We start from the raw sequence: 14,129 nt of genomic DNA on the forward strand, positions 1-14,129 counted from the left end.
CCAGGGATGACTTGTCTTCCATTCCACGCCTTTGGGCTTTGGGCTGGTTGATGAGTCTCTTGCAGGATTTGCTACACGAGGGGCAAGAAGGTGGTTGAGAGTGTATATGGAGCTCTCCATCTCTCTGTTGTAATTCATTATGCCCCGTGTCGTATGGCATGGGCGACCATGGTCTTTCCGTGACCACGATTGTTCTCGTCAAATTACTTCTGCAGAAGTGGTTTGCCATCGCCGCTTTCTGGGCAGTGTCTTCACAAGATGGGTGACCCCGTTATCATTGCTCATCAGAGGTTGTCTGCCTGGCGTCAGTGGTCGCTTAACCAGGACTTGGGATGTGCACCGGCTTCTCATACCACCATCCACCACCTGCTCCCGTGGCTGGGGGACGACACCTTGCCCAAGGGTGACCGGCAGGCTAGCGGAGGGAAGGAGCTCCTTTGGTGGAGACGCATCCCCACCCCATCACCCTAAACGAATAGGATTATTAGTGATGTTTGCAACCACTCAGCTTTCGGAGTCCATGAGCCATTAGTCCTTATTCATCATTGCCCTGTTTTTCTTTGTGCTAATTATTTTTGTAGCTTATGCTAATTTAATAATTTTGCTGTCTTTGACTGGGCAATATGAAGGGTTAGCTTACTTTGTTGGTCAGAAGCTGCTTCTGCCGTGCCTGACGTTGACTATCCTATCGATGGGATACAGCAGGTCTTTTCTATCGCTTGCCTTGTGTGCTGTGGCACTGGTGTCCGGTCCTGGGTGCCTCAGGGCAGGTGAGAGAGAGACTGGCGGGCTTTCCTTTGTCTCCAGGGGTTCACTGAGGTGAGCAGTGCTGAAGGTTGCAAGACCCTGTCGACATTGATAGCGTAAGGCGCTGAAGGTCCGTTTCCCTTGCTTGGCGGAGAGATGAGTGGCCTCGGTTGCAGCAAGAATTAGGCCTTCAGCTGCGGGCTTGCCTGCTGCTGTGGTCCAGATGAGGAGGTGCCGGAGGCATTATAGCATGGCATTTGTGCTCGGTTGGGAGCTGACCTCTCCCATTGGTGCTGCCCTCCAGTGTTCGATCAGGGGAATGACAGGCTGAATTGGAGTGAACTGTACCATCAGTTGGTGGGACACGTGTACATGTGTGGTATATGGTCCTGGGTGCCTCAGGGTAGGTGAGAAAGACTGGCAGGCTCTTTTTGTGTGAGTTTTGTTTTACTTTCTGTTTTGAATGTGGCTGTGTATGTGTTGCATCTTTTGTCCCAGAGGCTGTATCCATGTATGGGTGAGTGATAATTAAGTTTGATTTGAACGCATGCTACAGATACAGAAAGGCCCACATGCACTCTTGGCTAAGTATCTGTCGAATGTTTAATTTTGTAGTTGTGTAACCTGGGGGGACTTAATGGAGTACCTGTTGAGTTTGAAGTGTTACTGAACATTTAGTGGCGTAGTTCCTGTTATTTAGGGTGACTTAGATTGAATATTTTACTGTTTGTCTGTAAATAAATGGTTAATGTTCTTATTCTGTCTCTTACCAAACCCATGAACTTGCTTCCTTTCTTATGACAGACTGCTGCAAAGCAATTAATTTTACACACACGCATACACCACCGCACCCCCAAACTGGGGGACAGTCACACGCGCACACTGACCCTCACCAGGGGACGGATGGGCGCGTACACACTGACCCTCACCAGGGGACGGATGGGCACACACACTGACCCTCACCGGGGGATGGATGGGCGCGTACACACTGACCCTCACCAGGGGACGGATGGGCACACACACTGACCCTCACCGGGGGATGGATGGGCGCGTACACACTGACCCTCACCAGGGGACGGATGGGCGCGTACACACTGACCCTCACCAGGGGACGGATGGGCACACACACTGACCCTCACCGGGGGACGGATGGGCGCGTACACACTGACCCTCACCAGGGGACGGATGGGCGCGTACACACTGACCCTCACCAGGGGACGGATGGGCGCGTACACACTGACCCTCACCAGGGGACGGATGGGCGCGTACACACTGACCCTCACCAGGGGACGGATGGGCGCGTACACACTGACCCTCACCAGGGGACGGATGGGCGCGTACACACTGACCCTCACCAGGGGACGGATGGGCGCGTACACACTGACCCTCACCAGGGGACGGATGGGCGCGTACACACTGACCCTCACCGGGGGACGGATGGGCGCGTACACACTGACCCTCACCGGGGGACGGATGGGCACACACACTGACCCTCACCGGAGGATGGACACGCGTGCACTTTTCTCTGCCCTCTTTCAAGCTTATATCTTTCCTGCAGATGGGTGGCTAGAGCGAAACCTTGACATTCCTTGTCTCGCTTGTAAGGCATTCTATAAAGCTGATGCCTTATTCTTTATACTTTGTGGTAACCTCGCTCAAACTAGCGACCTTCAGATCACTAGACGAGCGCCTTAACCACTTGGCCATGCACCAACACAACCTACCACCAAAGATTTCTTTACTACCCTTCCCTCCCCCTCGGTTTTCTGCAGGGATCGATTTCCCCCCTGTGATTCTCTTGTCCGTTCGTCTCCCTCCCGGCACTTGTCCCTGCAAACAGCCCAAGTGCTACACCCTGCCCACTCACCACCTCCCTCACCTCCGTTCCGGGCCCCAGGCAGTCCGTCCAGGTGAGGCAGCTCTTCACCTGCCAATCTGCCGGGGCCGTCTATTGTGTCCGGTGGTGCTCCCGATGCAGCAGCCTCTACGTTGGTGAGACCCGTCGTAAATTGGAGGGGGGCTTTGTCGAGCACCATCTCAGCATCTGCCACAAGCCGGACTTCCCGCTGGCCAAACGCTTTAATTCTGATTACCATTCTCGTTCCAACACGTCGCTCCATGGACTCTTGTGCCAAGATGAGGACATCCTCAGGGTGGAATAGCAACACCTTGCATTCTGTCTGAGTAACCTCCAACCTGATGACATGAATATTAATTTCTCCCAGTTTAAAAAAAGAACTCTTTCTTCCCCCACCTCCCGGTTCCCCACTCTGACCTTTAACCTCTTCCTCACCTGCCCATCATTTCCTCCTAGGTTACCCGCTTCACTTTCTCCCATGGTCCACTCTCCCCTCCTATCAGATTCCTTCCTCTCCAGCCCTTGACCTTTCCCACCCACCTGGCTTCACCTCTCACCTTTCATCCAGCTTCTTTTCCCCTCCCTCCACCTTTATGTTTATTCTGGCACCTTCCCCCTTCCTCCTCGGTCCTGAAGATGAGTCTCGGGCCCGAAACATCGACCATCTATTCATTTCCACAGATGCTGCCTGACCTGCTGAGTTCCACCGGCATTGTTTGTGGTGTGTCTGTCCGTCCGTCCTTGTATGATTTGCTCTTTTTCCAGGCCTCAGCAGCATTTAGTTATGTTCAAGGCATACTAAGAATGTAAGCTGTTATTAGCCACTGTATGATACAGCTCTTTCTTTTCTTCCCGTCTCTCTTTGACATTTATCCTGCATCAGGCAATGGACCGCCCGTACCCTTGCCGCTCTCCGTGGCCGTGCGTTCGGTAACGCCGGGGCCTGCCACCACGTTGGCCGGGACAGCGCTGGGTGCCCGGCTCCGAGGACCACCCCCACCACCGGGAGAAGAGAACAGAGAGGTAACGTCACTGCACCGGGCCGGGCGGACGCTTTCCCTGCTGAAATACGAATAGACGCGGCTGTGAAATCTGAAAACCGCAAGCGCTCGCTTCGGAGGAGTAAACGGCAGTTGTTAGTCCCTCAAGTGCTGGCCCCTTCACTGGGGCGGCACGGTAGCGTTGCGGTTATAACAGCTGCTTTACGGTACCAGCAATTAGAGATCGGGGTTCAGTTCCTGCTGCTGCCTGTACGTTCTCTCCATGTCCTGGCGGGTTCCTTCCGGGTGCTCCGGTTTCCTCCCACGATTGGGTTAAGGTTTGCGAGTTGTGGACGTGCTAGGTTGGCGCCGGACACTTGCGGGCTGCCCCCAGCGCATCCTCGTACTGTGTTGGTTGTTGACGCAGAATGACGCATTTCGCTACATTTCCAAGTACATAAAGCTAATCTCGAATAGAGTCGTCGAAAATTACAGCACAGAAACATCCCTTCGGCCCATCTAGTCAGTGCCAAATCATTTAAACTGCCTATTCCCATCAACCTGCGCCAGGACCACACCCCTCCATACCCCTCCTATCCATGTACCTGTCCAAACTTCTCTTCAACGTTGAAATCGAGCTCACATCCACCACTTGTGCCGGCAGCTCCCTCCATACTCTCACCACCCTCTGAGTGAAGTTTCCCCTCATGTTCCCCTTAAACTTTTCACCTTTCACCCTTACCCCCATGAGCTCTGTTTGTAGTCCCATCCAACCTCAGTGGGAAAAGCACCTCCTTCCAGACCATATCCCTCTGCTCCGCTCCCCTCCCGTTCAGGTACTGGTCCGAACTCTCTCCAATGTTACAGTTGAACCTGCATCCACCAGTTCTGCTGGCAGCTCATTCCACATTCGCACCTCCCTCTGTAGAAATTTCCCTTTAAAATATTCCCCTTTCAACTTAAACCTATGACTTCTAATTGTAGTCTCACCGAACCTGAATGGAAATAGCCAGCTTGCGTTAACCCTGTCTGTCACCTTCATAATGTTATATACCACTATCAAATCTCCTCTCAAGGAATAAAATCCTTACCTGTGCAACCTTTCCTTGTAACTCAGGTCCTCCAGACCTGGCAACGTCCTTGTAAATTTTCTCTGCACTCTTTCGATCTTATTTACGTCTTTCTTGTAGGTAGGTGACCAAAGCCGCACACGGTACTCCAAATTGGCCTCACCAATACAACTTCAACATAACATCCCGTCTCTGTGCCCATACTTTGATTTATGAAGGCCAATGCGCCAAAAGCTTTCTTTACAACCCTATCTACCTGTGACGCCACTTTCAACAAATTATGAACCTATATTCCCAGATCCCTTTGTTCTACCACACTCCTCAGTCCCTGCCATTCACTGTACTGTTCCTACCAAAGTGCAAAACCTTGCACTTGTCTGCTTTAAATTCCATCTGCCATTTTTTTCAGCAAATCTTTTCCAACTGGTCCAGATCCTGCTGCAAGCTTTGATAGTTTTACTCGCTGTCCACTGCACCCCCAATCTTGGTGTCATCTGCATATTGGCTGATCCAGCTAACCACGTTATCATCCAGATCATTGATATAGATGCCAAGCAATATCGGACCCAGCACCGATCACTGTGGCACAGGCCTCCAGTCAGAGAGGCAACAATCTTCTACTACCACTGTCTTCTCCCACAAAGACAATGTCTAATCTAATTTACTACCTCATCCTAAATGTCAGATGACTGAACCTTCTTGACCAGCCTCCCATTTGAGACCTTGTCAAATGCCTTGCTGAAGTCCATCCACTGCCTTGCCTTCATCCACTTTCCTGGTAACTCCCTCAAAAGAAAACACTAAGATTGATTAGACACTTCGAGAGACAATAGGTGCAGGAGTAGGCCTTTCAACCCTTCGAGCCAGCACCGCCATTCACTGTGATCATGGCTGATCATCCACAATCAGTATCCTGTTCCTGCCTTCTCCCCATATCCCTTCACTCCGCTATCTTTAAGAGCTCTATCTAACTCTTTCTTGAAAGAATCCAGAGAATTGGCCTCCACTGCCTTCTGAGGCAGAGCATTCCACAGAACCACAACCCTCGGTGTGAAAAAGTTTTTCCTCAACTCTGTTCTAAATTGTCTACCCCGTATTCTTAAACTGTGGCCCCTGGTTCTGGACTCCCCCAACATCGGGAACATGTTTCCTGCCTCCAGCGTGTCCAATCCCTTAATAATCTTATATGTTTCAATCAGATCCCCTCTCATCCTTCTAAATTCCAGTGTATACAAGCCCAGTCGCTCCAATCTTTCAACATATGACAGTCCCACCATCCCGGGAATTAACCTTGTGCACCTACGCTGCACTCCCTCAATAGCTATAATGTCCTTCCTCAAATTTGGAGACCAAAACTGTACACAGTACTCCAGTGTGGTCTCACCAGGGCCCTGTACAGCTGCAGAAGGACCTCTTTGCTCTTATACTCAATTCCCCTTGTTATGAAGGCCAGCATGCCATTAGCTTTCTTCATAGCCTGCTGTACTTGCATGCTTACTTTCAGTGACTGATGAACAAGGACACCTAGATCTTCTTGTACTTCCCCTTTCCCTAACTTGACACCATTCAGATAGTAATCTGCCTTCCTGTTCTTGCCACCAAAGTGGATAACCTCACATTTATCCACATTAAACTGCATCTGCCATGCATCTGCCCACTCACCCAATCTGTCCAAGTCACCCTGCATTCTCATAACATCCTCCTCACATTTCACACTGCCACCCAGCTTTGTGTCATCTGCAAATTTGCTAATGTTACTTTTAATCCCTTCATCTAAATCATTAATGTGTCTTGTATATAGCTGCGGTCCCAGCACCGAGCCTTGCGGTACCCCACTGGTCACTGCCTGCCATTCTGAAAAGGACCCATTAATCCCTACTCTTTGTTTCCTGTCTGCCAACCAATTTTCTATCCATGTCAGTACCCTACCCCCAATACCATGTGCTCTAATTTTGCACACTGACCTCCTGTGTGGTACCTTATCAAAGGCTTTCTGAAAGTCCAGGTATACTACATCCACTGGCTTTCCCAGAGGCTAGAGACTTAAAAGGGTCATCGGGGCAGCTTCATGCAAAAGTATGGTGCACCTTGGGAACAAGCTTCTAGGCACTTTAAAGCCGTCTAGATCAATATGTGGATAGGAGAGGTGTAGATGGCAATTGCCCAGATATGGGCAGATGGGACTAGCTTGCTGGGCAACACAGTCAGCGTGGACGAGATGCCCCAAAGGCTTGTTTCCATGTTGTATGACTTTGGCTCTCCCATTCGGAGATGCACTGGGTAGTCAAAACTGCCCAACCCATCCCCGGCACCAGCCTACTCGCCATCACAGACAAAAATACAGGCAGGTGCTGGAAAAGGGCTAGTAATGTCATGAAGGAGCCCACCCACCCTGTTCATGGACTGTTTGCCCTGCACCCATCAGGGAGGAGGCTCTACATAGCATACACACCAGGACCACCAGACTCAAAAACAGTTCCTTTCCCCAAGCAGTGAGGCTGATCAACACCTCTAACCCACCCCTCCACCCCCCCCAACCACCACTACTTTCCATTTCCTGTCAGTCACCTTATGTACAGGCGCTCTTGTGCCTAGTGTCACTTTGTGGGTGGGTGTGTGTGTGTATGTATACCTGTCCACTCTCTCTATGCCGCTTAACATCTCGAAGGGCCTTCAAATAATGGACACGAAGAGGATGTTTCCTATAGTGGGGGAGTCAAGGACCAGAGGGCACAGACAGAGTGGATTTCGAGAGGATGTTTCCTGTAGAGGGGAGTCTAGGACCAGAGGACACAGGTAGAGTGGATGTGGAGAGGATGTTTCCTATAGTGGGGGAGCCTAGGACCAGAGGACACAGATAGAGTGGATGTGGAGAGGATGTTTCCTGTAAAAAAGCTATCTTGTGTCTTTATATTTATTGTGGTTTTTTTTTTCTGTGCTGCATCGGATCTGGAGTAACAGTTATTTTGTTCTCCTTTACACTTGTGTACTGGAAATGACAGTAAACAACCTTGAATCCATGACCCGGCCCAAATGTCTTCTAAATGTTGTATGTACCCATCGCTATAACTCCTTCTGGGAGCTCGTTCGACATACCGACCACCTTCTGTATGATTGGAGAAACTTCTCTCTCAGCTCCCCTTTAGTTCTTTCCCCTTTACTTTTGGTCTAGTCACCGTTCATGTCTGACGTTATTGGAAATGGAGGAGAGGGTTGTGCCCTCCGGGATCTCTGTACAACTCCCCTCTTGCCCCACATACATGCCCATCAAACCCCCTCTCCACTCTCTCTATGCCGCTTAACATTTCGAAGGGCCTTCAAATAATGGACACGAAGAGGACGTTTCCTATCATGGGGGAGTCAAGGACCAGAGGACACAGGTAGAGTGGATGTGGAGAGGATGTTTCCTGTAGTGGGGGAGTCTAGGATCAGAGGACATAGATAGAGTGGATGTGGAGAGGATGTTTCCTATAGTGGGGGAGCCTAGGACCAGAGGACACAGATAGAGTGGATATGGAGAGGATGTTTCCTATCGTGGAGGAGTCTAGGACCAGAGGACACAGATAGAGTGGACGTGGAGAGGATGTTTCCTATAGTGGGGGAGTCTAGGACCAGAGGACACAGATAGAGTGGATGTGGAGAGGATGTTTCCTATAGTGGGGGGAGTCTGGGACCAGAGGACACAGATAGAGTGGATGTGGAGAGGATGTTTCCTGTAGTGGGGGAGTCTAGGACCTGAGGACACAGCCTCAGAATACAAGGATGTCACTTTAGAACAGAGGCGAGGAAGAATTTTGCTAGACCGGGGGCTCCCGACCCTGTTTTTGTGCCGTGGACCAATACCATTAGCAAAGCGTCAGTGGACTGCAGGTTGGGGGCAAGTGCTCGACACGCAGTGTGGTGAATCAGAACAAACAGAATACAAAAGAGTAAAGACAGGAACAGGCCCCTTTGCCCACAGTGTTGTGCCAAACCAGCTGAAAAGTAAATCAAACTCGCCCCCCCTCAAAAAGCTCATCCATATCCCTCCATCTTCCTTGCATCCATGTGCCTATCCAAACGTCTCTTAAAAGCCTGTAATGTATTTGCCTCCACCACCACACCAGGCATCCACGACTCAGAGTAAAATAAACTTGCCCCTCACATCCCCCTTTGAACCTAACCCCTCTCGCCTTCAATGCATGCCCTCTGGTATTAGACCGTAGGAATTGGATGCTGTCTATCTCTAATAATCTTATAAACCTCTATCAGATCTCCCCTCAGCCTCCAGCGCTCCAGAGAAAATAACCCAAGTTTACCCAGCCTCTGGTGATAGCACACGCCCTCTAAACCAGGCAGCATCCTGGTGAACCTCTTCTGCCCCCTCTCCAAAGCCTCGACACCCCTCCTAATGAATCTCTGGCATTCATTGCTCCAGGTGGCTGTGGAAGCCAGGCCAATGGTTACGTTTAAAGTGGATGTCATTAGTAAGAGTGTCAAAAATTGTGAGAAGGCAGAAGATTAGAGTTGAAAGGGAAAATGAGTCAGCTATGATCTAATGGCAGAGCAGACATGTTGGGCTGAATGGCCTAATTCTTTTCCTATGTCTTGTTTCATACCGTGAAGTCGTTTACAGCAACTGTTAATGTACCCATTGTGTTGGCGCGTGGCCAAGTGGTTAAGGCATCAGTCTAGTGATCTGAAGGTCGCTAGTTCGAGCCTCGGCTGGGGCAGCGTGTTGTGTCCTTGAGCAAGGCACTTAACCACACATTGCTCTGCGACGACACCGGTGCCAAGCTGCATCGGCCCTAGTGCCCTTCCCTTGGACAACGTCGGTGGCGTGAAGTGGGGATAGAACATAGCACCGTACAGGCCCTTCGGCCCACAATGTTGTGCTGACCCTCAAACCCTGCCTCCCATATAAGCCCCCCACCTTAAATTCCACCATATACCTGTCTATACTTGCAACATGGGCAACTGCCGGTCTTCCATGCATCCTTGCCCAGGACTGTGCCCTGGAAACCTTCCAAGGCGCAAATCCATGGTCTCACGAGGCTAACGGATGCCTACATAATTAACGTACCCACTCATCTTGGGGATGTGAGAGGAAGGTGGAGCTCCCTTAGAAACCCACGAAGTCATAGGGAGAAAAGGGATTTAATGGATTAGTTTTACTTGCCCTAGGTACAGTCCATCGAAATATCAAAACTCAATAAAATGTTTGCATCGACGACCTACACAGACCTACACAGACCTACACAAGGATGTGCTGGGAGCAGCCCACAAGGGTCACCACACTTGGCATGCCCACAGCTCACTAGCTAACCCTAACCCGCACACCTTTGGACTGTGGGAGGAAGCCCGTGCGGTCACAGGGAGAGCTTCCGAACACCTCGCAGACAGCTGCCGCGCAGAGCGTGCGGACTCCGTGCCTGCGTCACCATCTTGCCCTGCGACCGGGCTCATTCGCCTTAACCCCTGCCTCTTGACTCAAGTGGTTCGCTAAAATCAAATCCCTTTTACGTTCCATATCTCTGCCTGTTTCTTCTTAACTATTCATTTCTGGAACGCAGTTTCTAATATGTCAACCCTGCCCTCAGTCCCAAACTCCCCCACCAGCAGAAACTGTTTCCCCCCATTTGAGCCATTGAGTGGACCAAGTGTGAGAGTCCAGGGAGGCATCCGGAGTCTCTGCCTCCCAGCACCACAACCTGGGTTCGATCCTGAACCTTTGGTGCTGTCTCTGTAGCTTCCATGTTGTACCTGTTGCTTGGTGCATTTCTTGATAAGGTCTTGATTAGTTTTCAGCCAGTGGGACTCATCAGCTGTGGTCGGCAGCTCATCTAGGAGCAGGAAGGTTCTGTTTTCAACCCCCCCCCCCACCCACTGCCTTGCGGTTAAACCCACTCAAGGGGAAGGCTTCAGCAGTGAATCCAAAGCTGGAGTCCCCAAAGCCAGCCCTACATTGAGTTCGACGTTGGCTGCCAATACCTGCACCACGTCTGGTGCCAAACTCTATCGGTCTCTGCCGTTCCCTTGGGTTCAGCAGCTGCGTGGAGAGGGGTAGCCAGCTTGCTCTCCACATCGTGCGGCCCTGGGTATCGCGTAGACAGCTAGGATGCAGCATCCACGGTCGGCCCCCTTGGTTAGTAAGGGTGCTGAAGGTTAGGGGAGAAGGCAGGAAAATGGGGTTAAATGAGGCATGGCGGAGCAGACCCTGGTCCAATTCTGCTCCTGTGACTTATGGTACTATTTCTTCCCTGTCTCGAAGCCGTGTGAATTGATAGGTAACTTTCCCCCTAGTGTGTTGTAGTTTGGGGGGTGGGTGTAGAGTTAATGAGAATGCAGGGTTAATTTTAAAGATAACATGGACTGTTATAGGGTTAGTAGTTGGTGTTTGATGGCCAGAATGGCCTCCAGGCCAAAGGGAGGAAGCTCCTTGCTGGCCAGCAACAGGGGTGATCTATTAGGTTTATCAATGTAACGCATTTTATTTTGGAGATACAACATGGTAACAAGCCCTTCCAGCCCAACGAGGCCATGCTGCCCACGAGGAGTTTGTACGTTCTCCTAGTGACCGTGTGAGGTTGGTAGGTTAGTTGGTCAGTGTAAATTGCCCCGTGACTAGGCTAGAATTAAACCGGGTTCACTGGGAGGCGTGGCTCGAAGGGCCAATTCTGCGCTGTATCTCAGTAAATAAATTAACCCGCTAACCCGCCTGTGTGGCTTTGGGATGTGGGAGGAAACCTGAGCACCCAGAGGAAACCCACATGGTCACAAGGAGAAGGTGCAAGCTCCCCAGAAGCAGCCGCGGGGATTCGAACCCCGCTCGCTGACTCTGATATCCCCTTTTGTTCTCAGCCCATCCCACACCCCTGCAACTTAAAATATCACTGATTTTTGACACTGCTCGGCTCTGACGGAAGATGAGCGAGATTAGCTTTATTTGTCACATGTACAGCGAAATGCGTCATTCTGCGTCAACAACCAACGCAATGCGAGGATGCGCTGGGGGCAGCCCACGAGTGTCCGGTGCCACAACCCACTAACCCTAACCCTACAGTTGCAAGAAAAAGTGTGAGAAACCCTTTGCAATCAACCTGGCTTTCTGCATTAATTACTCATAAAATACGGTCTGATCTTCATCCTTGGACAAACTCGATCTGCCTAAACTAATGACACGCAAACAATTGTACTTTTCGTGTCTGCAAAAAAGTATGCGAACTCTTGTATTTAATAACTGGTAGAACCTCCATGAAAGGTAATATCCTCCACCAAGCGTTTCTTGTCGGAGACCCATGAGGACACAGAGGATGTCGTGGGCCCTGTAGTAGATTCGTGCTGCACTACCGTGCTGCTTACCTTGTAGGTGTAATTGTCTAATTGCACACACTGGTTATTATGTGAGGAGGTGGACTCTGTGGAATTGGGTAACTGAAGGTTCCTTCACAGCCTCAGAGTAGAGGATCGTCCTTTCAGAATGGAGATGAGGAGGAATTTCTTCAGCTAGTGAGTGGTGAATCTGGAATCTTGCTGGAGGCCAAGTCACTGGGTATATTTAAGCCAGGAGCTGATAGATTCTTGATAGGTCAGGGCATGAAAGGATTCGGGGAGAAGGCAGGAGATTGGGGCTGAGAAGGAAAATGGATCAGCCGCGATGAAATGGTGGGGCAAACTTCAATGGGGCAAATGGCCTAATTCTGCTCCTATATCTTACTCACTTGCAGGGCGACGACACGGGCCCTGGACCAAAGATTCCCCAGGTCCTGGAGAAGATTCTTCAGCTGAAGGAGCAGCGCCAGGTGGAGCTGACAGCAAACTCTGAGACTTCAGGTGAGCTGAACCTGAGTCTGCTTCCCTGCAGTCCGCACGCTGGGCAGATCTGAGCACGGGTTGGGGCTGATCCGCGTAGGATCCGTTAGCTGGGCCTGCCTGTGCTCGCTATCGGACATGTGGAAGTTGGTCAGATGAGATGGAGAGGGGAGCTCCTTTGAAAGTCAAGTTTATTGTCATCAACGTGAGATTCTGCGGTGCTGGAAATCCAGAGCAACGTGCTCACACTCGTCTATGAGGGAATAAAGAGTTCGCCTTTGAGGCTGAGACCTTTCATCAGGATTAGAAAGGAAGGGGGCAGAAGCTAGAATAAAAAGGGGGCGGAGAAGTACAAGCTGGCAGGTGATAGGTGAGACCAGGTGAGCAGGTGAGGGGGAAGGTGGGGGAGAGGGGGGATGAAGTGAGACGCTGGGAGGTGATGGGTGAGACCAGGTGAGGGGGAAGGTGGGTGGGGGAGAGGGGGGTGATAGGTGAGACCAGGTCAGGGTGTAGGTGGATGGGTGGGGGAGAGGGGGGATGAAGTGAGACACTGGGAGGTGATGGGTGAGACCAGGTGAGGGGGAAGGTGGGTGGTGGGGGAGAGGGGGGATGAAATGAGACACTGGGAGGTGATGGGTGAGACCAGGTGAGGGCGAAGGTGGGTGGGGGAGAGGGGGGATGAAGTGAGACACTGGGAGGTGATAGGTGAGACCAGGTGAGGGGGAAGGTGGGTGGTGGGGGAGAGGGGGGATGAAGTGAGACACTGGGAGGTGATAGGTGAGACCAGGTGAGGGGGAAGGTGGGTGGGAGGGGGAGGGAGGGGGAGGGAGGGGATGAAGTGAGACACTGGGGGGTGATAGGTGAGACCAGGTGAGGGGGAAGGTGGGTGGGTGGGGGAGAGGGGGGATGAAGTGAGACACTGGGAGGTGATGGGTGAGAGCAGGTGAGGGGGAAGGTGGGTGGGTGGGGGAGAGGGAATGAAGCTGGGAGATGATGGATGGAAGAGGTAAAGGACTGAAGAAAGGAATGCTCTCCACTGTACATCTGTAGAAATTTGCGAGCGTCTTTGATGGACCCGATCTCCCGAAACTCCTGAAGTATACTGGTTGGCATGCCTCAGTCGTGATTGTATCAATATGTTGGATGCAGTCGATCCTCTGAGACATTGACACCCAGGATGAGGGCTGTTGTGCGTCCTCCCAAATTCCTCCTCCTGAAGTCCTCAGCTGATTCGTGGGTCTTGCTGGAGGGCGAGGTGGTTGTTCGTGGCTCCTCATCTAAGTGAGAATGTGCTGGCATAAGAGAGGGTGCGGAGGAGGCTCACGCGAATGATCCCGGGAACAAAAGGGTTAACACATGAGAAGCGTCCAGATTCAGGTTTAATATCACTAGCATCTGTCGTAAAATTTGTCGTCATGGGGGAGTAGTACGATGCAATATGTATTTAAAAACTGTAAGAAGTATACAAATTAAAATGTTAAATAAGTGGAGAAAAGAAATAGTGAGGTAGTGTTCATGGGTTCATTGTCCATTCAGAAATTTGATGGCAGATGGGGAAACGCTGTTCCTGAGTAGTTGGATGTGTGTGTTTTCAGGCTCCGGTGCCTCCTCCCTGATGGTAGGAATGAGAGCGAGGCATGTCCTTGCTGGTGGGGGTCCTCAATGACAGGTGGTGCCTTTATG

General features: G+C 51.1%; 1 protein-coding gene across 2 annotated transcripts in view; it reads left to right on the forward strand.

Moving 5' to 3' along the window:
* sf3b2 (splicing factor 3b, subunit 2) overlaps positions 1–14,129 on the forward strand; it is an 80,585-nt gene that overhangs the window by 26,036 nt on the left and 40,420 nt on the right. For both annotated transcript variants that reach the window (XM_063036661.1, XM_063036662.1), the window contains 2 exons: positions 3,489–3,628; positions 12,362–12,467. In XM_063036661.1, the coding sequence (XP_062892731.1) occupies positions 3,489–3,628; positions 12,362–12,467 (246 nt within the window). The remainder of the gene's footprint in view (positions 1–3,488; positions 3,629–12,361; positions 12,468–14,129) is intronic.

This window comes from Mobula hypostoma, chromosome 30, assembly GCF_963921235.1.
Source record: "Mobula hypostoma chromosome 30, sMobHyp1.1, whole genome shotgun sequence".
In the NCBI taxonomy this organism is placed as follows: Eukaryota; Metazoa; Chordata; class Chondrichthyes; order Myliobatiformes; family Myliobatidae; genus Mobula; species Mobula hypostoma.